At 41.2% G+C, this 22171-nt stretch overlaps 1 protein-coding gene across 1 annotated transcript in view; it reads right to left on the bottom strand.

The window, feature by feature from the left end:
• Positions 1-2593: 2593 nt before the first annotated feature.
• The window catches only part of F5 (coagulation factor V), a 76654-nt gene continuing 57076 nt past the window's right edge, over positions 2594-22171 (bottom strand). The window contains exons 17-25 of the mRNA XM_078441172.2: positions 19219-19398; positions 16987-17103; positions 16052-16123; positions 14716-14816; positions 14133-14288; positions 11560-11704; positions 9249-9400; positions 6073-6255; positions 2594-4712 (exon numbers count right to left, since the gene is read on the bottom strand). Of these exons, the coding sequence (XP_078297298.2) occupies positions 4566-4712; positions 6073-6255; positions 9249-9400; positions 11560-11704; positions 14133-14288; positions 14716-14816; positions 16052-16123; positions 16987-17103; positions 19219-19398 (1253 nt within the window). The 3' untranslated portion in view covers positions 2594-4565. The remainder of the gene's footprint in view (positions 4713-6072; positions 6256-9248; positions 9401-11559; positions 11705-14132; positions 14289-14715; positions 14817-16051; positions 16124-16986; positions 17104-19218; positions 19399-22171) is intronic.

Raw genomic sequence — 22171 nt, forward strand, 5'->3', positions numbered from 1 at the left:
AAAGCCAGACAAAGACATGCAAAAAAAGAAAATTACAATCCAATATCCCTGATGAATACAGATGCAAAAATCTTCAACAAAACATTATGAATTTGAGAATACGATATAAGGATCATACACCTTGATCAAGTGGGATTTTCTTGGGATGCAAGGATAGTTCAATGTATGCTTTCAATAAATGTGGTATGCTACATCAACAAAATGAAGAATCCATATTACAATATCACTTAAATAGATGCAGTAAAAGCATTTAACAAAATTCAACATCTTTTCATGATAAAAACTCTCAAGTATGTATGGAAGAAATGTACTTCAACATAAAAAGACCATCCAAATATGGCAAGCCAATAGCTAGCATCATATTCATTGGTGAAAAGCTGAAAGCTTTTCTTTTAAGATCAGGAGCAAGACAAGCATGCCCACACTTGCCTCTTTTATTTAAAATAATACTGATAAGGGCGCCTGGGTGGCTCAGTCGGTTAGGTGGCTGACTTCGGCTCAGGTCATGATCTCGTGGTTTGTGAGTTTGAGCCCCGTGTCAGGCTCTGGGCTGACAGCTCAGGGCCTGGAGCCTGCTTCAGATTCTGTGTGTCCCCCTCCCTCTGCCCCTCCCCTGCTCATGCTGTGTGTCTCTCTGTCTCTCAATCGTAAGTAAATGTTAAAAAAAATATTTTTTAATAGTACTAGTAGTCCTGGCCAGGGCAATTAGGCAAGAAAAAGAAATGAAAGGATGAGAAAGGAGGAAGTAAAATTGTCTCTATTTGCAGATGACATGATGTTATATATAGAAAACACTAAAGACAACACAAAAGCACTATTATTATGGTGTTATGTATTTTATATATTATAATTAGAGCTAGTAAATTCATCAAAGTTGCAGGATACAAAATCAATATGCAAAAATCAGTTGCATTTCTATATATTAACAACAAACTATTGGAAAGAGACATTAAGAAAAAAATCCCATTTACAATAGAATTGAAAGAATAAAATACTTAGGAATAAATTTAAGCAAGGTGGTTAAATTTAACCAAATAAATTTAACCACCTTGGTTAAATTTATTTAACCTCTCATGGCTTATAAGAATTTGTATTGCTAAAGTGTCCACACCACCCAAAGTGATCTATAGATTCAGTGCAGTCCCTATCAAAGTTCCAATGACATTTTCCACAAAAATAGGGGGAAAATCCTAAAATTCATCTAGAACCACGAAAGATTCCAAATGTCCAAAGCAATCATGGGGAAGAAGAGCAAGGCAGAAACATCGCACTAGTTGATTTCAAGCTACATTACAAATTTATAGTAATCAAAGCAGTAGGATATTGGCATAAAAACAGACATAGATCAATGAACAGAATAGAGAGCCCAGAAATAAACCCATGCATGTATGGTCAATTAATTTTTGACAAAGATGCCAGAAATACACAATGGGAGTAGGATAGTCTCTTTAATAAGTGTGTTGGTATCTACATGCAAATGAATGAAATTGGACCATTAGCTTACACCATACAGAAAAACCAACTCAAAATGGGTTAAAGACCCAAATATAAGATCTGATATCATAAAACTCCTAGAGCATTGAAGATAAGGTCTTTGACATTGGCCTTGGCAATGATTTTTTGGATATGACACCAAAAAGCATAAAGTAAACAAGTGGGATGACATCCAACTCAAAGTCTTCTGGGCATAAAAGGAAACTATCAACAAAACGAAAACACAATGTACTGAATTGGAGAAAATATTTGCAAACCACATATCTGATAAGGGATTAATACCCAAAATACACAAAGAATTCATACAACTCAATAGCAAAAAACCCAAATAACCCAAATAAAAAAATGGGCAAAGAATCTGAATATACATTTTTCAAAGAAGACATATAAATGGCCAATAGATGAAATGAAATGGCCAGTGAAAATATGCTCAACGTCACTAGTCATCAAGGAAATGCAATTCAGAACCATAATGAGATATAAGCTCATACTTGGTTAGAATGGCTATTATCAAAATGACAAAAGACAACAAATCCTGGTGAAGATGCACACTTTGGGTGGGAATGTGAACTGGTACAGCCTCTATGGAAAACAGTATAGCACTTCCTCAAGAAATTAAAGACAAAACTACTGTATCATATTATTTAGCAATCTCATTTGTAGATATATGTACAAAGGAAACCAAATCATCTGCTTAAAATATATGTATATTCCCATGTTCATTGCAGCATTATTCATGATAGTCAAGCTATGGAAACAGCTTAAGTGTATGTCAATAGATGAATGGATAAAAAAAATGTGGTATATATACAATGGAATATTATGAAGCCTTAAAAAAGAAGGAAATTTTGCCATTTGTGACAACATGGATGAACCCGGAGGTCATTATGCTAAGTGAAACAAGCTAGACAAAGACCGATACTGCATGGTATCACTATTCAGAATTAAAATAAAAAGTTGAAGTCATAGAAGCAAAGAGTAGAATGCTGATGCCAGGGGCTGGCAAGTGGAAGAAATGGGGGAGAACCTGGTAAAAAGGGTATAAACTTTCAATTATAGGATGAATAAGTTCTGTGGATTTAATATATAGCATGGAGGCTATAGTTGATAATACTGTATTTTATATTTGAAATTTGCTAAGATAGTAGATCTTAAGCATTCTGACCAAAACAAAACAAAACAGTAACGGTGAGAGGATGATGAGTTAATTAACTTGACAATGGGAATCCTTTTACAACATTTACATATGTCAGATCATCAAGTTCTGCACTTAAACATATTACAATTTTATTTGTCAAATATATTTTAATAAAGGTGCGGGGGGGGGGGGGAGAAAGCCATATTTTGTGGATGTTTGAAGCTCCCCTATGCATTCACAGGACTCAGCCCACCCATGGATGCAATAGGTAACTCTGATAGTATTTAAAGATGTTCTCAATGATTTCTACTCCTTGGGATGCACCTGTGACTTGTGTTAACCAATAGGACGCTGCAGAGTGAGGCTGTGCCAGTTCCAGGCCCAACCTTTAAGAGGACTGGCAACTTCTGCTTCCTAAACCATGAACACTTCCTTTGAGGAGCCTGAACCACCTTACATGAAGCCCAACTCTCCTATCGGAGACAGCAAACGGATGGACCACTTGGCTGCCACGTCATGAGGAAATGACCTGAAACCACTTGAGAAGTGACAGAAGATCAGCTGTTTCAATGTCCCATTGAGCCTTCTGATGACTCTGCCTCCAGCCCTGCCTATGACCTCACTAGTGATCCCCACAATGTAGTCAGGAGTCAAACCACCCAGCCGAGCCCAGTCAACCCACAGAATCATGAGAAAGAATAAACGTGTTGCTTTAAGCATTCAGATTTGGGGTGGTTTGTTCCACAGAAAGATAGTCTTACCAGTGACTGCCTATCCCATGTGGCTGAAGTGGACCAGAGAGCTCCCCAGTCTCACGGTATCTATGGGATCATTGGATGCCAAGTTCCCATGGAAGGGAGCGCTGAAAGGGGAAGTTGTTGAGGAAGGGAGAGGGGGAGGTTGGGGCCCTGGAAGGAAGGGCACTGAAAGAAAGCCACAATTGCTTGCCAGTTTTAGCAGGAACAGCTGCATTTGGGCCAGTGGTTCCAATGCTGCTTTACAGGTTTTAGCTTTCCCTTAGGTGAACCTATGCTTTGAAAAAACAGTATACCATTGTAGTGTCAGCTAGAGTGAGGCCAAGGGTTCATTTCTCCCATGGTTATTTGGGTTGTGTTTTGTATCTAAAGACCCCTAACTCTGGACATCATTTTATCTCATAGAGGGTCAGAAAAATCATTGTCACGTAAGGAAGGCAGGGTATTTTAATGACTCATTATTTCATATGGTAAGATATTTTTCTCTTCATGTTAAGAAAAATGAACCATTTAAAAATGTTATTTGTTTCCTTTACTCTTAAATCATAGTTCTTTTTTTTTTTTAAGGTAGGTGTGAAAGCTATCCAGGTCTATAAATGGCTTAAAAAAGTAATATCTCTTTTATTAGTGTGTACAGGTTTAAAAAAAAAAAAAGTGTTTATTTCTTAGAGAGAAGCACACGCTAGCGGGAAGGGGCAGAAAGAGAGGGAGATAGAGAATCCCAAGCAGGCTCTACTCTGTCAGCAAAGAGCCAGATGCAGGGCTCAAACCCACAAACTGCAAGATCATGACCTCAGCCGAAATCAAGAGTTGGACGCGTAAATGACTGAGCCACCCAGGAGCCCCTAGTGTTTTTAGGTTTCAACAGAACTATAATGAAGCATGCTAACTACATAAATATTACTTTATATAGCATTTTAAATCATTGTGACAGATAAGCCATTTGTTTGTTGGTTCTTGATATTTTCCCATATATCTGAATAAATAATAGCCATCACCTCACTGAATTGTAGCAAGGAGTTACATTATGAAAGTTTCATACATAAAATTTTATTCTCTAATAGAGAAAAGGGAAACAATCAAAATTATTAATATTTAAAATAGCTATAAAATACATTGCCCGCTCTAAATCGCTTGATATCTTTAAGAGTCTTTCCTATGTCCTTGAATATTCAATTCTAGTAAATATCACAGCCAAAGAGTTCCAAGCGAAGTGCAATACTTTGGTTCCATGTTTTAGGAATGATGCGGATAAACCTGGAAATAATTGGTGGGTTGAAAAAATTCTTCACATGTCCTTTGACATTATTATTTCCTTCGAAAATCTGAAAGGAAAATATGAGAAGATCTTTGATGATGATGTAACAGATATAAAAATCTTATAGGTGATTTTTTTAAAAACAAAGAACACAGACATCATGATCAGAGATGATCTTCAGTCAATTATGAAATCATGTGCCTAACAGACCTCTTTAGGGATTCTACCTCACCAGTGATCCGAGCTGGGAAAATAAAGAAATCTGACGTCTGACGCGGTCCCATTATAGCTGTGTGACTTCTGGCAGGTTACTTATATTCCCTGATTCTCTATTTCCTCATTGGCAAAATGGGGATAATAAAAGTTTACCTCACAGAAGGCGTTATAAAGACTTTTTTTAAGTATGTACACATATGACAAGTGCCAGAGAGTAGGGGTCACCAACATTTAAAATAAAATGCAACGATATGTGTTTTTACTTATTCTTTTTGCCAAATGCCTTATATCCTCAATTGAACTGTGTTTTATGCCCCCCCCTTTTTCTTTTCCAGTTTTGCATTCCCAGCAGGTTCCCCCCAGATTTACATACACTGGAAACTAAATCACTATTTGTTTACGACAGTGATGCTTATCAAGCTAGAAAGACATCCTGGTACAGTGACAGATAAAACAAACTGAACCAACCAAGCGACCAGACAAACAACCCAGGAGTTTAAAAAGAGAGAGCGGTTCAAACTCATTTGCTGAGATAAGTGCTGAGCCCAAGCTGAGCAGTCAGTAAATGTCACCCCCTTCTCCTGCACTGCCCCTCCACCTGGCTCCAGCCTCACTTCCATTTCTGGAATATTAGGCTCATGTCCTTAGTTTTGCCCCAGCAGCATCTTAACACCATATGACAGGGAATTAAGGAGAATAATGGCGTAGTTCATCTTGAAGGAAATTAGTTTCCTCATCAGCGAGGCTAACAATTGTCTCCTGCTTAATAATATGATACAGAAAGCTTTGGGGCATGGGCATTTGCTGGGCATCGGTCAAGAATAACAAGTATACCCAAGGTAATGCCAACATGATGTTATTTCACGGTGGAAAGTTTTCTAGACCCTGTTATGGACTGCATGTTTGCATCCCGCTCAGATTCCTACATCGACACCCTAACCCCCAATGAGATAGTATTAAGAGGCGGGGCCTTTGGGGGGTAATTAGGATTAGAGTAAATCGGGAGGGTGGGGCCGTCACGACGGGATTAATGTACTCATAAAAAGAGGGGGAGACATGGGATCTCTCTCCATACAGAATTCTTAGAGAGGAGGTGCCTGTCTGTGCCTATTTGTCAAATCCCAAAAGCTATGTGCAAATAAATGTAGGGTACTTTTCTCATCACAGCAGCTTTCGAACTGCTTTGTCTTTGCCGGGACACCGGCCGGTACCTTGTCCGCCATGGAGGATTTCTGCCTGTACGATTTCCAATCCACTCCCTGGTCGCTGTAGTGGATGGTGTAGCTCTTCACGTACATTTCCGAGGACAGAGACTTGCAGCCCTGTGTTACAATCGCAGTTATTTTCTTGATTTTGAGTAGGTCAATTTGTAACCACTGCTTGTTGTTGTTTGCCTGTGAAAATGATGAGGACATATGAATGAGGCAATTAAAACCTTTGATTTTTTTTAGATCAAGATACTCAGAAATGTACAGAGCTCAAGAGGATTTCTTTTCTGTCTCATCCCTTAAGATCCTTTCTCTCAGAGGATTTCCCTATTCCTTCGTGTTTGTTGGCACCGACATATATAAACTTTTACTTGAGTCTCACAGACACTGTACAATAATGACTTACTTCTTTGTATCCCTTCCTTTTCGAGGGCCGGAATTTGTTTTGTTTCCACGTACTTACCACAATGCATGGCACATGGTTGGTGTTCGACAAATATTTGTTGAATGAACACATAAATGAATCCTACTTGAGAAAGAATATCATATTGCTAAGTTATCTGTAAATATTATTCTCTTAAATAAATGTGTGTAAATGCCATGAGGGTATCAGGGAAAGAATCTCTATTTAACTTACTTTAGAAAAGTCCCACTTTTCTTCCCATTGCTTATATCAACGAGGAGAAGTCCAATTTCTTCTCTTCTGATACTTCAAATAAATGTAATCTTTGAGAGCCTTGATAAAGCCATACCTGGGACTTTATGGCATGGTAGCTGTCCTGCCTTCTGGCCTAACAAAATGCCTAATCATATGTTCGCTGATACATACTTGGAGAAAGAGGATCAGAAGGACTGAGTACGAGAGTAATCTAAGAGAAATTTTCACCTTTGGGAGATTTCTCATGCCCCATAGTCTCATTCAGTTCTATATGAAATAGTGAATATTGACATATTTCTTTATCATCACTTATGTGTACACATATGTATGTGTATATATTTATACACAGATATATGTATATACTCATATACTATATGTATTTTTAAAATAAATTAACTGAATTAAAATTATGTTAATTAATTTTTTGTCAAGTTTGTAACACTCTCTAGGGACTTTGGTGGTTTCTTTTTTAGAAATTTTTTTAATGTTTATGTTTTATTTTTGAGAGACAGAGAGAAAGAGGGAGGGAGAGAGAGAGAGAGAGAGAGCCAGAGCAGGGGAGGGGAAGAGAGAGTGAGACACAGAATCCAAAGCAGGCTCCAGGCTCTGAGCTGTCAGCCCAGAGCCGGACATGGGCTTGTGAACCTTGAGATCATGACCTGAGCCGAAGTTGGACACTTAATCAATTGAGCCACCCAGGCGCCCCAAGGGTATTTGGTGGTTTCTTAGTGTACCTTTAAACTGTATGGTATCCAATCGAAGTTGTACCGGTGATATAGAATATAGATTGCTAGAGGGTTTTTGAAGGCATGAAAATTTTCGTAGGCATGACAGAGGTAGAGACACCTCAGTCTGTGTGTGTACTTGCATAGGTCTGGCTTAGATTTTCAGCCTCTCTAAAGAGACCCTTTAAAGACATATGATCCTAATAGAAGATTAAGTGAAGATTAAGTGAAGAAGATTAAGAATTCCAGAGTTTAAAATGACAGCATTAAAAATTAAAATCAGCATTTCATCTTTGAAGCCCTTATTATATTACAAAGACTAAGTGCAAATCATATACAGAGCAAAGTATTTCAGAAAGTTGTAAAATACGGAGTAGGGTGACACAGTTATACCATGAACATATCTAAAGAGTTATCTGGGAGAAAATTGGATGACATCTCTATGTAACTTAATCTTTCATTTTTTATCATTTTATTTATATAATTATATTAGTATAATGTAATACATTATTACTTTTTTAATTTTAACTTCTTCAGGTCTGTTTCCCCCTCCATGAAATTGCATAATAAGGGGTTTGGGTGGCTTTGAATGGCGGAAGGACCACTAAACTGTTTATCGGGAGAATGGGTTTCCTGATTCTGCCACCAGACTAAGCGAAAATGATGCGATCTTCTCTGTGTTTAAACTTAACAGGAAAAGTCTGGACCATATGCTTTGTAACCCCCTCAGTGTTTTCTATTCTGTGAGTCTGTGATGGACTAGAAATGAGTTCTGAGATACAGATGTCAGTTCCCAAGACTATCTGTATGGGGTCCAAGCTGTTCTACTTTCTCTACTCCCACCACAGCTCTCTTTCCATTTCTGACAGCCTAACTTAGGGTTAGGACCTGGAATTCTATGGAGTCCAGGGAACTAGAATGTAGGTGTCTTAAGGGAGGGACAAAGGAAGATAGAAAATAAGGAAGGGTTAAGTTGACTGATAGAATTATTCTGGTTTCTGATGCCACCGTAATTTTTCAAGTCAGTTGAAAAGTGCAATAAAAATGAGTCAATATTAACAGTTACCCTAAAAACTAAGACACTGGAATTACTCAATGGGCTAATATTAGGAGCAATATTACTCTCTGGAAGATGCTTATTAAACTTAGGCCACTGATTTATAACCCCGGTTTTGTAGCATTTTACTGTGCCTCCAATTGTCCAAAGGAATGTCACAAAATTCTAAAAAATGGGAACATAAAACATTTAAATAGCACTATTAAGAAAATGAAAAATATTGCTAAATTGTGAAAAAAGAGAGAAGGTGTTGGAAATCAAAATCATTTATCACTAAGTTGTCTTAATTCAGAGGTGGCAAGCTATAGCCCAAGGGCCATATTTGGCCCCCTGCCTGTTTTTGTAAATAAAGTTTTATTGGAATACAGCCATGCTCATGTACTTATTGTTTATAGCTGCTTTCTTGCTATAGTGGCAGAGTTGAGTAGTTATGACTAGAAATGTATGGCTCACAAAGTCTAAAATATTTATTATCTGGCCCTTTGCAGAAAAAATTTGCCCAGCCTCGTCTAAATCAAGACTAGACCAAAAACCAAGGAGATGGTAACTTCTCTCTGAGCCAAAGTCAGAGCTACAGCTATCAAGTCAACAGACATCCTAGGTCTAAGGACCTAGGATCATAATCTGCAGAAACAGGAGATAATATTCTTGCTTCCCAAGATGCCCATGTTCCTTGTAGTGAGGGCCGTGGTTTTCTTCTAGAAGGCTGAGAGAACTCCACTCATAGGCGTTATTTTACCTTGGCTTGCCAGGCATTCACACGGCCCTGGGCATTGAGACGGGCACGGAAAGGTTCCCAGTAATCTCCCCACCAAGATTTTTTAAATGAGGAAGCTGTGATTTGCTTGTTTTCTATCTTTCCACTTTCCATACCCAGCGGTGTGGAGCATCCTGTCAAGAGAAAAGTAATGTGATTAATTATGCACCACCAGTATTCCCTGTGTGGTGGTTTGCACTACAGAGGAGACAGTATTCATACTCGGTAACAACAAAACAACCATCGCCGACAGTGAACATTATTGCCCGTGTGCCAAATCCTATTTTTAGGCTCTCCGTGTATTATCTGATGCTGCTAACCACCTCCATTTTACAAATGAGAAGACAAAACCAGAGCAAGAAAGAGTAACTTGCTGAAGTAAGACTACCAGAAGAATCAGAAACTAAACTGGGGCGCAGGAAGTCTGACACCAAACACCGCGTTCTAAATATTTAAACTCATTTTCCTCCTTCAGAGAATCATGGAAACTGTCTTTTCTTTGAGGTAGAAAATACTCCTAAACTATCTCTGTATATAAGAATATACTCTATTTCTCTTTCTAAGGAAAAGCTACAAAGAAGAAGATCCCTGGGGAGTCACATTCAATATTTTATTTTTAACCCTTTGAGGGTGGTTCATGTTATGAATTTTGCCAAGATGTGAACTTGAACGTCAGGCTTCAAGGCTGGGCTGCGAATGTAAGAAACGTAACTAGTGAGTGAGCCCAGCTGACCACGCATCATCATCACCTCTGTGACACTTTGTTCTTGTTAGTAAATCATGCTGACGTTTTCTTGAAGTGATATCTTTCTCCATGGAAAAAAAAGAGTTTTAAAAAAGAAAATCTACTCTAATAATTATATCAAGAAAGTGTAGAGATTTTTATTATTATTTTTTAATGTTTGTTTTTGAGCGAGAGAGAGAGACAGAGTGTGAGCAGGGGGAGGGACAGAGAGAGAAGGAGACACAGAACCCGAAGCAGGTTCCAGGCTCCAAGCTGTCAGCACAGAGCCCGACGCGGGGCTCGAACTCACAAACTGAGCCGAAGTCGGATGCTTAACCGACTGAGCCACCCAGGCGCCCCAAGAAAGTGAAGAGATTTTTAAAAAGTAATGCTTCTTGAATAGAATATAAATGTTTTAAATAGATTAACAGAGTTGAATGTCACATTTTAGAGTGGCTTGTCTCTATGACCTGAACAAACTACCATTTACGTCATGTGCCAGAGGGAAAGAAAGGCCAGTGATTTACGGAGCTGTCTCAAGGACTGCTCCTGCTATACAGAATTAGCATTTTATATGGGAGGTGTTACATACCACTGCTAACTGCGCTTTGACAAAATGCCCACGTCCATGCCCCTCGTGGTATCGGCAGTATAATGGATACCGTTATCTGCCTCGATAAGAAGCGGATTCCGAGTTTCAGCTGCTTTGTCCACTGTGAGCCGTGCGAGACCGAGAAGGTACTGTAGCTCCCCAACAGGTGGAGAAATGCACGTTTCAGGTGCGCTATGTATTGATCTCCCTCCCGCTCAGAGCCCTGGGGCAGCTGAGATGCAACGGAAGATTAGCCAGGGCCTTCTCTTACCCCAGATTGCTAGACAGATATTTTCTAGATGCGCTTTGAAGTGAAAGAATGTGGAGAGCTCTACTTTAAGAGTCAGCAAAGGAGCATAGTTGATCAGATTCTTAAACATCTTTGTTCCACATGGTAGAATTTTATTATGGCCATTTGTGGGTACCTGGATTGATTTATACCACAGGTCACATTACATCCCTTGAAAAACAGCAGCTTACAGAGAAAGAGCTTGAGCGCCTACATTGGGTGCCAAAGAGAACGAAGAGTTCAATCAGAGTTTCAGGAGGTTGACAAGAAGTTTAGATTCGTTGAAAACATTCATCGAACATCTAATATATGCCAGTAATGTTGCTATGTTCTTCTACTGCATTAAAATCTGGGTGACCTGGAGAACGATGGAAGAGTCAGGCCTAGTCTGAACCTTAGTTCTTATTGAAATGGGCTGATGCAGTTATTCTAAGCTAGGGCCCTTCCTCGCAGGGTCAGGGCGGTGCCCATGCCATCCTGGCACTGTTCAGAGATGGTGCCTGCCCTTTGGCTGGTAGAACCAGTTTTGGCCCAGATCACAATGAGAGTTCACCTGAGCAGAACCGGTTTCGCCAAGGTTTTTCTAGGCACCCAAGTGACTGAAGAGAACTAAAAGTTCTAGCCATTCTTCCATATCTACTTGATTCTCTGCCTGGTGGTTGGACAACAATGCGTCTTAGTTCCTTACCGTTAACCTCACAGCCTTGTAGCTCCAAGCGAAGGGCAGCTCTATTGTAGGATCTGGTTGGAGAGATCCTAATATATCTAGCCACGATGGGTGGGTCAAACTGATTGTCTTTTATTGTAGAGGCATCTGAATTGCCATCAAAATACTAGAGGAAAAAAAGAGGAAGGCTTAGTTATGTAACAATTCTCTATAAAGTGATTTTGTAATAAAATTCTGATTAATTTAATATTGTCATTTTCAGTTTTCATGTGACCTGAATTAAGTCTCTTGGTTTTAAAAAAAATAATTGGAGGGGCGCCTGGGTGGCTTAGTCGGTGGAGCGTCCGACTTCGGCTCAGGTCATGATCTCACACTCCGTGACTTCGAGCCCTGCGTCAGGCTCTGTGCTGACAGCTCAGAGTCTGGAGCCTGCTTCAGATTCTGTGTCTCCCTCTCTGTCTGCCCCTCCCCTGCTCATGCTCTGTCTCTCTCTGTCTCAAAAATAAATAAAAACATGAAAAAAAATTTTTTAAATAAAAAAAATAATTGGAGATCACTTCAGGAAGATGAGGTAGACATATTTTGCCTCGTTCCTTCTGCTGAGTACTACTAAAACATAAGGAGCCTCGGAGAGGGGGAGAAAAGAAGGCAGACTGGCTAGGGTCCTTGGGACCCAAGGAGCAACATGGCGATGGGCTCCCTGGGTTTTATTGTTGCCTCATATGCCCCAGACTGGGAAGCAAAGAAGCCAGCAACCAAGAAACACCAATGGGTACGGCCAAAAAAAAAAAAAAAAAAAAAAGTCCCAATGAAAACCTGCTTTCTCTAGCCACAGGCCCAGGAAAGAGCAGCTCAGCAAGACGGAAAATTCTCAGATGATAACCGATCTATGTCCAGCTCAGCATTATAGAAAACATCATGGCCCTTCCTCTACTCACAGCATCAAAGGCCAAGTGGGGAGCCTAGACTTCCATGCTCATGAGATTGTAATGAGGCACCCCAGCACCCTCACTGGGATTGTGTCAGAGAAGGGCAAATAGGAATCCAGGACTTTGATCCCCGCCAGCTCCTAACACGACTCCCACCACCGTCGTATCAGTGGACACTATCCCGTCCCCACCCAACAGCAAAAAGGAGCTCCCCTTTAGTGGAGAACCTGGACTTGGAAAGAGGCTGGAAAGAGCCAGCAAGGAAAGAGCCAGCTAACACAGGAGATAAGAGCCGCAAGACTGAAAACAGAAAAACAGTAGATAAACACAAGGAAACAGAATCAATTCTTTGAAAAGATAAAAAAAAAAAAAAAAAGGCAAACATCTAGCAAGACTGACAAAGCAAAAACAGAAGAGGTGAATATTACCAACATGAAATTCAACAGGCAATATCACTATAGATCTGCAGACATCAAAAGGATAATAAGAGTATACTACAAACAACTCTACACACAAATTTAACAGCCTAGAGGAAATGGATCAGTTTCTTGAAAAACACTATCTAACTCACCCAATATGAAATAGGTAATTTGAACAGCCTGTAACTACTAAAGAAATTGGATTTGTAATTTACAAGTTCCTGGAAAAAAAAATCTCTAGGCCCATATAGTTTCACTGCTGAATACTAAAAATATTTAAAGAATTAACACCAATGCTAGAAAATCTCTCCCAGAAAACAGAACATGCTTCCCAAATTATTTTATGAAGCCAGTATTACTCTGATACCAAAACGAGAAAAAAAGTACAAAAAAAATACCGCACACCAACATTCCTCATAAGTATAAGGGCAAAAGTCTTTCAGCTACGAAGTGTAACTGTAACCTGTGTTCTCTTTCCAAAACTGATCAGTAGGGACGATAATTTGAGATTTTCATGATCTGTTCTAAGGTATAGTGCAAATAATTTATTACCAGGGATAGCTAATAATAATATACAAACTAGTAAAATGGTAAGTGATTTACAGGAAAAATGAAACAGGTTCAAAGTTACCAGCATAATGGCAGATTGACGCCTTACATTCTGATAACTTTCTTTGGCAAGGGGGTTAGGGAGGAAGAGAAGAGTTAGGGCTGGTACATACGGGTTATTGGGGATAATCCCGCTGAGCCTCTGAAAGACCCAGCAGGGGACTGTCACTCCGCAGGCAGGGTAGCAAAAAAAAAAAAAAAATTCCGAAAAGCACACTGCCTCAGAGCTGCTATTTCCTTCAAGTACACTGAAACAAAGAACAAAATAAAATGTAAAAGTTAGTATTATCAAAACGTGGAGGCCAAGCTCCAAGCTTAAGGAGCATGAGCTCCTTAAGGCACAAAACCAGATTAAATGCCCTACACCATCTCCCAATCTGAGAAGCATGAGCATTTAGTTTGATCGAAAAGTGATTTTTTTGTGTGTGTGGAGTTTTGAAGTTCCATAAATCAGGCTTATCCCTTTAATTTGTATAACAGACCCATGATTTTGCCACTTTCTTTCATAAAGCCCTAAGAAAGCCATTTGTATTTCTACCACCCAGAAAGGTATTTTTTAAAAAGACATAGTCATAGGCATAGTAGCCTAGTAATCCTAGGGTGAGTCTTGAGACTTAGAAAGAAACTGTCCACAGACCATCACGTTCCTTGTGCTGTTCCCTTTGAAGATCTGCCAGTTTGTCTGGTCAGAGCTGTAGGCCACATAGAACTCCATGGTGTAGTAGGACTTCAGATAGTGTTTGGCACCTTGGGTTTGGATCCCTGTGAGGATGACTTCCCTCTGCATGTCAACCTGCAACAGAGCAAAGCCATTAAGCAGATCTGTCCTTGTCGACAACTCACATATCACCTTCCTTAATTCATTGTGTAACCAGCTTTCTTTGGAACTAAAAAGCCAGCACCCAAGTCAGCAAACTAATAAACTGGCTAGATACAATCCATATTTGAGCACAGAGTACCTGGACTTGAATCCAAGTTTGACCACTTACTAGCTGTGTGTGATTTTTGGAAGTTAATCAGTCCCTCCATTTCTTTGTTTTTTTCATCTGTAAAAAGGATATCTAGGATAACGCTAGAACTGACTTTATAGGGTTCATTTTGAATATGTAAAGCACTTAGAATAGTGCCTAAAACACTGCAAGAACAAGAAAGAGAAATATGAAATCACTGTCATTTTATTATTATAGCACAGTAAATACTATCAGGTTAATAAGATATACCTGGATCCAAGGTTTAAGGTCAACTTCTGAAGGCTTTTCTGTGATCCAAGCATTATATGATCCACCATTGTTTAATCTTGCTAGTTTGGGCTCCCAATAACCTAAATTCAAAAGAGAAAAAAATTTATTCTGAACTTAAAAAAAACCCAAAACATACAACTAGAAATTTCCCAAGTGAGTTTAGTCCCCGTGGAAAACCAGATCTCTGCAGGAGCCTCTATTAAAGTTAGGCAACCAGGCAGTTGTCACAGGCCTCAGTTACTAAGTCAGTTCATGATTATGAAATCTCGGCTTCAGGTCTGTGCTTGGTTGGTGTCAACCACCACCCACCCCCTTTCTTGCATGCAGGTTGTGTTTATCTTTTCTCAGCTATGTTGGTGTGGTTGCTGCTGAGTGTGCCTTGCCTAAGCGGAGGACATGGGAGGGATTATGGGAAGCTCGTGATCCCTTGCAACTGACCTCTTCATCTTGGGAAAGGCTTTGAGGCAGAGAGGCAATTTAGAAGGAGATCCTGACACAAAGTGGGTGATCAGCAAAGTTTCTGAATAGATGAATGGTTAGCACAGCAAAGGGCCCTATTAGAGGGCAGTATGGCATGTGGCCAATAGACCTTGGGAATCTGGCTGGAATATCTCATTTGTGATCAAATGTGGAATGGGGATGAATGTGGGGAGTTTTGGAAATGGGCACATGGTCACGAGAGTATGGGATAGGAAGGAAGGAAGGAGAAAACAGAAAAAGAAAGAAAAAAAGAAAGAAAAAGAAAGAAAGAACGAAAGAAAGAAAAAGAAAAATGAAGGAAGAAAAAGAAAGAGAAAAAGAAAAAGAAAGGAAAAGAAAAGAAAGAAAGAAAGGGGGTGCTTGGGTGACTCAGTTGGTTGTATCTGACTCTTGATATCTGTTCAGGTCATGATCTCACAGTTTGTGGGTATCAAGCCCTGCATCAGGCTCTGTGCTAGGTATGGAACTGGCTTCAGATTCTCTCTCTCTCTCAGAGAGAGAGATCCACTCCTTGCTCAATCCCTGCTGAGAGGCTGTACTGCCTGTGTAGAGATTCTGAGGACCCCTAGCTCTTGGTCTCCCGGGGGAGAGACTCCTTAGGAACATTATACACCAGGGAGGGAGGCGGTGATAAAGGAGTGCCAACAGGTTTTTTGCTCCTTCTTCTACCAGATGAGCACCTTAAGATAGAGGTGCTTTCCTGTGGTAGAGAAAAGCCTGGAGACAAGCAATGATCCATAGATTCAACAGGCAGGGTTGTCACGGATGGTTTTTCAGGCTGTATACTGCACAGTTCTAGGAGGTGCCTTTCGTAGGCTATGATGCTACTACTTACCCCAATGCCCAGAAGCCCTGATCTGTGAATCAGCTATGATACCAGTGCTTAGTCCCATTGGCATCTTACATTCTACAAAAAAACAGAACAATGAATAATTTTTGCTTAGAAAATACATATTAACAAAGTAAAATTTCGTGGCTAGAGATTATACCTCTGGTGGGTCAGTGATTCAATAGTTTCACCTACCTTGTATGGCACTGACCTAAATATGTTGGATCATAAGAGGTAAATGTACTCGCAAGACTGGTGCTCTAACAAATAGTGATACCCTAGAGGAAAACCACTGACGTCCTGAAATGCAGTTAGTCTTAAACTGATTTCCATCTGCTTGTATCTTAAAATAAAGCCATTTTACAACATTGTGTACTACCCTTATAAGTCTATGTTCCCAAAAGTTGGACCAAAAATTACAGAGCTATTTACATTCTGATCACAAAAGAAAATACCAGCCACTGAGATACCTGGATGTGGACACAGTGCTTGGTACTTGACAGGTACCTAATAAATGCTGGCTGGCTGGCTGGCTGCATGGATGGACGTATGGGAACTGTTTCTCAAATACTGAAATGCCAAGTTCAGAGACTATCCTAGTCATTGTTTAATTCCTGGTATCTTTTCCCTCCTCTGCTCTAGGAGTCTGGAAAAATTCTTCCACTCACTTTCCCATGAATCACATGTCATGAAGGAAGACTCTTTATACTGGTTCCCCAATTGAAAGGCATGCCTTTGGGCTGAAGCATGTGGTTTAAGGTTCCTAGAAGACTGATGTTTGCAGTATAATCAGACCACGGGTCAGAATACAAGCAGCTACTGCTACAGATTGTACCTCTGTCATGCAGAAGTCCCAGAGTTGAGTATTTCAAACTTAAAAGTTAATAATATTCTAGCAGGGGCTGCCCTGCTAGAAACATCCCATGGAGCTCGGAGTGTACCTCTGTCTATGATGAGAAAAGGTGTTTGCATCCCAGCTCTCTGGTTTTCTCCAACCTCTGTGTCAAGGAGCCACCAACCGGATTTTGATGCCTTCATTTCAAGAGTTTTAAACGAACCTAAAATAGAAAGCGAAGCACGACATTACATACCCAAAGATTAAAAGTTAATATTAGTCGACAGCTGTCAAAGAATCCTAAAATCCCTGCATCACAAGGAGTTTTAGAAAAGAACTTATGAATTATCCATTTCTCTTTAGGCAGGGCTAGAGTTGTAACAAACAGACAAAAACGAAACAAAACAGGGGCGCCTGGGTGGCTCAGTCAGTTAAGTGTCTGATTCGGCTCAGGTCATGATCTCATTGTTCATGAGTTCAAGCCCCACATCAGGCTCTGTGCTGACGGCTCAGAGCCTGGAGCCTGCTTCAGATTCTGTGTCTCCCTCTCTCTCTGCCCTTCCCCTGCTCACGCTGTCTCTCTCTGTCTCTCAAAAATAAATATTGAAAAAAATTTTTTTAAATGAAACAACACACACACACATTACTAAAAGTTAATTGGCCCAGACTTTAAAAAATCTCCAGCATGCCTTACTAGAAAGTAACTTTTACTGATCTACATTTAATGTCACAAGCTAACCCATATACAACACAGCTTCACAGTCTTAAGTATTAAAGCGGCCTTGAATGACTCATTATTGGGCCTCAGGAATATTGTATGTGTTTCCTTCCTCCCCCTTCATTTCACTATTGTTTCTTTTTTTACATAAGAAAAATAAAAATAAAACATCTATCTCCCATGTTTTCAAATTTTCTATTAGGTTTACAGAGTTGGATAGAGATACACATAAACTGACTCAGAAAATCACTGAAGGACATTTCTGAAACCTCTGATTACCCACTCTGTTATTTCAATGCTACTCATTGCCAGTTTACACTTAAATTCTGCTGACTGTAATTCGTGACTATGTCCCAGATGGTGAATAAAAAGTAATAGCTGATGGTCCTCCTCTAACACACGAAAAAAGATTCCAGCCTTCCACTCTCCAACGGAGATATTTAGATTTGAAGATTTGGATGGGCCAGCCAATTCCAGCTTCTCAGGCTCAAGGGAAGGATGATGGATCTGCTAATTTACATTTGGTAAAAAGCCAGAAGTTTGACCTAATCCCCTCTGTCCCTGATTTTAATAAAGTGGGTCTTCATAGCTCCATTAGTGAGCCACCGGCTTGAACAAACCAACCAAGAACACTCTTTCCCCCCACCTTTAACCAAACCAGTCCTGTTTGGACTTCTGTGCCTAACTGAGGCTGACCCACATAGGAAATTCCCAACCAAAGTTCTGGCAAAGGACTGACTGCCCTGCCTAGCTTCTCAGAGCATTTGTGGAAGCAAAGCTGCTTGTTAAAAATGCAGAGTCCTGGGCCCTTGTCTGACATCAAAGTCTCCAGAAGCAAAATCTCTGCCTTAGCATTTATGTTTTAACCGGCTTCCTAGAATTTCACTATGCCTATTGCAGTTTGAGAATCAGGGTCCCTGGCACTCACACCCCCACTCACACCCCTGCAATGCACAGATATGCCTATAAAACAACTCACTGGCACATAAAAATCCTTTGTGATGGTTGGTTTGTTTAAGCCTTTTCATTACTTTGTACATGAAAGCTCTAAATACCCCTCTTATTTTTTAGCTTTTATAATCCTTAAAAACACTCCCCCCCTCCCCCCCCCCCCCCACCCCGGCACTGCCCCAACAGCCTCATGAGTCAGTTTAAGATTAAGATTCCTGTAGTCACTTGCCCAAAGGTATCAGGGTCAGAGTGTACGGAACAGAATTCACGGAGGCAAGAATCCCAAAACCCTAGTAAGTTTTTAATCTCCTTCCCGACAGAAAGCTGCTAAAGCAGCCTGAGCCCTGTGGGATTCATTTTGTAATCTGTTTAAGACCTGGCCTACGTGACACAGTGCGGTTTGGAAAAAACTGCGTCAGACGGAACATCTCCGTAGAACCGAGTTGAGCCTGCACGCAGGAGCTGCACGCAGTGCCTACACTGGCTGACTTTGTCATACTCTGTCTGCAGTTTGGGGAAATGGCTGTGCCCAGGATCTGTGCCAGAACCCACTCCTGACCCTTAGGAAGCAAATGCACAGGACGGAATGAGGGACAGTTACATTGCCGAGATCGCCTTCCCTAGCCATTTTTTCCATCCGGGACCTCTTTACAGCGTGCAGATCTTTACCAGGCAGAAGGGGCCAGACCCCTAGCTGGTGCTGTTGGGTGCCGTTTTCCAGCAAGGTCTGGCCGTGAAAGTGAACCACGTGAATGTCTCGGGAGCCGCCCAGGTTCAGCAGGTGCAGCCTCACCCACTCTTGCTCATACATTCTCAGGCCAGGCAAGCTGTAAGTCATCCCATTAATGGCTGCAAGGACAGAGGTGCAATCGATTAGAAATCCATGTACACCGGCAGAGGGGCTGGTGAGGAAGTAGGAGGCGTCCTGTTCACCACCCATCTTCTTATCACTCCACCCGTCCGGACCCCTGTGTGTCCTGCTACCAGGGGGAGGCTAAGACGGGCCCTCCAGCTCCTCCTCATGCCAGCCCACAGCAGCTTCTCATGTGGCTTCTCACTCTTCACCCTGGACCTCACACTTCTTCCCTGGGCTCCACTCACTTACCCTTGACATTTGCCTGCACTACCAAAACAGAAAGACTGACACGAGCCAGATAGGTGAGCTCCAGTGGTTAAAGGAAAAAGTCTGAGAGCACACACAGCACATCACCCTGAGGCCTCCTAAATTCAGAGAAAGTTCCAGGCAAAATTAGGAAGGCAGACCATAAGGGTTCATGTCTATTGTCTCATTTGTATGATAGCTCCTCTGCCCTCTTCCCAGCTTAAATGTCTGGGGTTCTCAGGCTTCGTCCACTCTCCCTCGGTGAAGTGTGTGTGTATGTGTGTGTGTGTGTGTGTGTGTGTGTGTGTTTAAAGCACTTCGCAAATTTGATCACCTTAAAAAATAATACAAAATTTTACTGATAAAGCTCTGGGCTACCATGCATTTAGCTGAGACTGAAGTGAGGGAAGTTTTTATTAGTAGTGTTTTTCCAAAGTAAAAAGAACTCTATGGGACTTCAGGAACTGCGCGAGTGAATTTTGGGAGCAAAAGGAGTTAAGGTCATTTTGGCACCCTTAAGGTTACATCAAGTAAAGAGTACCTATCTTCCTACTCCTCACACCAGGCCTAACCCCGCACCTGTGCAGGAAATAGATCTCCTAAGAGTGAAACGTGTCTCAAGCAATTATTGGGTCAGCATTGCTAAATCATTACATCAGGATGTGGAATGAAGTCTCTCAACATAGCAGGTGCTCAGTAAAGGTTTGATAAATTGAACTGAGTAATAGAATTCCTTCATTTACTCCCTATTTCACCACTTAGTTACAAGCACGCACTGCACAGGCCAGGTGCTGAGTCTGAGGCTGGGAACTCGGGCGGTCTGCTTACCAAATACCCTGATCAATACTATGCCATGGGGATTACCAAATTACAGAGTACATTTCAAACTAAACTATCCCGGATGCATTTTACTCTTTCTTTGAGGAATCGGAAGCAGTGGCTCAAGGGTACTGAACAGGAAAGGGGACAGCCAGCTGACAAGCCTATCTGAGTCTGCAGCCATTGCGTTCCCACCAGCTTGGGAGGTTTTCAGAAGCGTGTGTTTGCCACCCGCAACACCAAGTAGCCTAGGCTGAAAAACCTAGAAATGCTAGAAGAGAAAAGGAAGCTCCGCTCAGAGTTATTGGTCAGCTTTCCATTGACACTCTTCTAGAAAGCTTAAGAGAATCTTTTTAACTTCTTTGTGTGATAAGCAGTCAGAGGGTAGGGTTTTGGAGCAGATCATAAATTATGTTGTTCACCTTCCTCTACCCGCAAGCGTTTATACGGGTGAGATCAGATCAGAAGGGCAGCCTGAGTGTGTAAATGGGCTAGGGGAGGCAAAATACACCTACTTAGCCGTGGCGACTGGCTGGGGGAGGGGTGGTGGTGGCACTGAAGTGGATGTGGTATATAAGTCTTTTTTTTAATTCCTCAAGCAACCTTCTCCTTTCCTGTTTCATGGAATGACCTACCCATACCCAAAGCACAGATCCATCCTGATGAGAAACCTTACAGCAATTCCCTCCATTCATCAAACTCTAAAAGCAGGGCTTCTCAGTCTTCATTTATTTTTCTAATCCCCAAGTCATTCTCTTTGTTTTTCACCTAATTCTAAATTCTGCCTTTCTCTAAAACTACAGTAAAACCTTGGATTGCGAGTAACTTGCTCTGCGAGTGTTCCGCAAGGCGAGCAAACATTTCTAATAAGTTTTAACTTGATAAATGAGTGTTGTCTGGCAATATGCGTTGTACGGGATGCCGAACATCACATGACCACAACTGAGCCAATGGTTCTTGAAATTCGCTTTGATATACAAGTGCTCTGGATGACAAGCATGTTTCCGGGACAAATTATGCTCACAAACCAAGGTTTAATTCAGTGACAATTTGCAGACAAAATTCCTAAATGGAGTTCAGAGTACATTTGCTTTTCCCACTCACCCCTCCCCCCCCCAGCAATGCTCTCTTGCCATGACTCTCCTGTGACCCAACTACCCAGTTTCCTATCTCATTTTGTTCTAGATGCTTCCGATGCCACCTGGGAAGTGCTGAGGGCTGGAACTGTCATGTTCTTATTTAGAAAGTACACATGAGGGGTGCCTGGGTGGCTCAGTCGGTTAAGCGGCCGACTTCAGCTCGGGTCATGACCTCGCGGTCCGTGAGTTCAAGCCCCGCGTCGGGCTCTGTGCTGACAGCTCAGAACCTGGAGCCTGTTTCAGATTCTGTGTCTCCCTCTCTCTGACCCTCCCCCATTCATGCTCTGTCTCTCTCTGTCTCAAAAATAAATAAACATTAAAAAAATTAAAAAAAAAAAAAAAAGAACACATGAGTGATCACTTCTTCTAGATACATGGTTGTTCCTTTAGATCAAGGAACAGGTTCATTAACTGTTTACACTGCAGAATAGTGCTAATCCCTAAGCTACCATAGACTGATGCACACTGGCTCCTTGTTGGCTGGTTGGGTCAGTTCTGCGGGCTCCTGCGCCAGCTTTCAGACTTCTCTGTCCCCTTCACCTGCAGCGCCACCTGCCGGGCG

Source organism: Panthera onca, chromosome F1 (genome assembly GCF_046562875.1).
Source record: "Panthera onca isolate mPanOnc1 chromosome F1, mPanOnc1 haplotype 2, whole genome shotgun sequence".
Lineage (NCBI taxonomy): Eukaryota > Metazoa > Chordata > Mammalia > Carnivora > Felidae > Panthera > Panthera onca.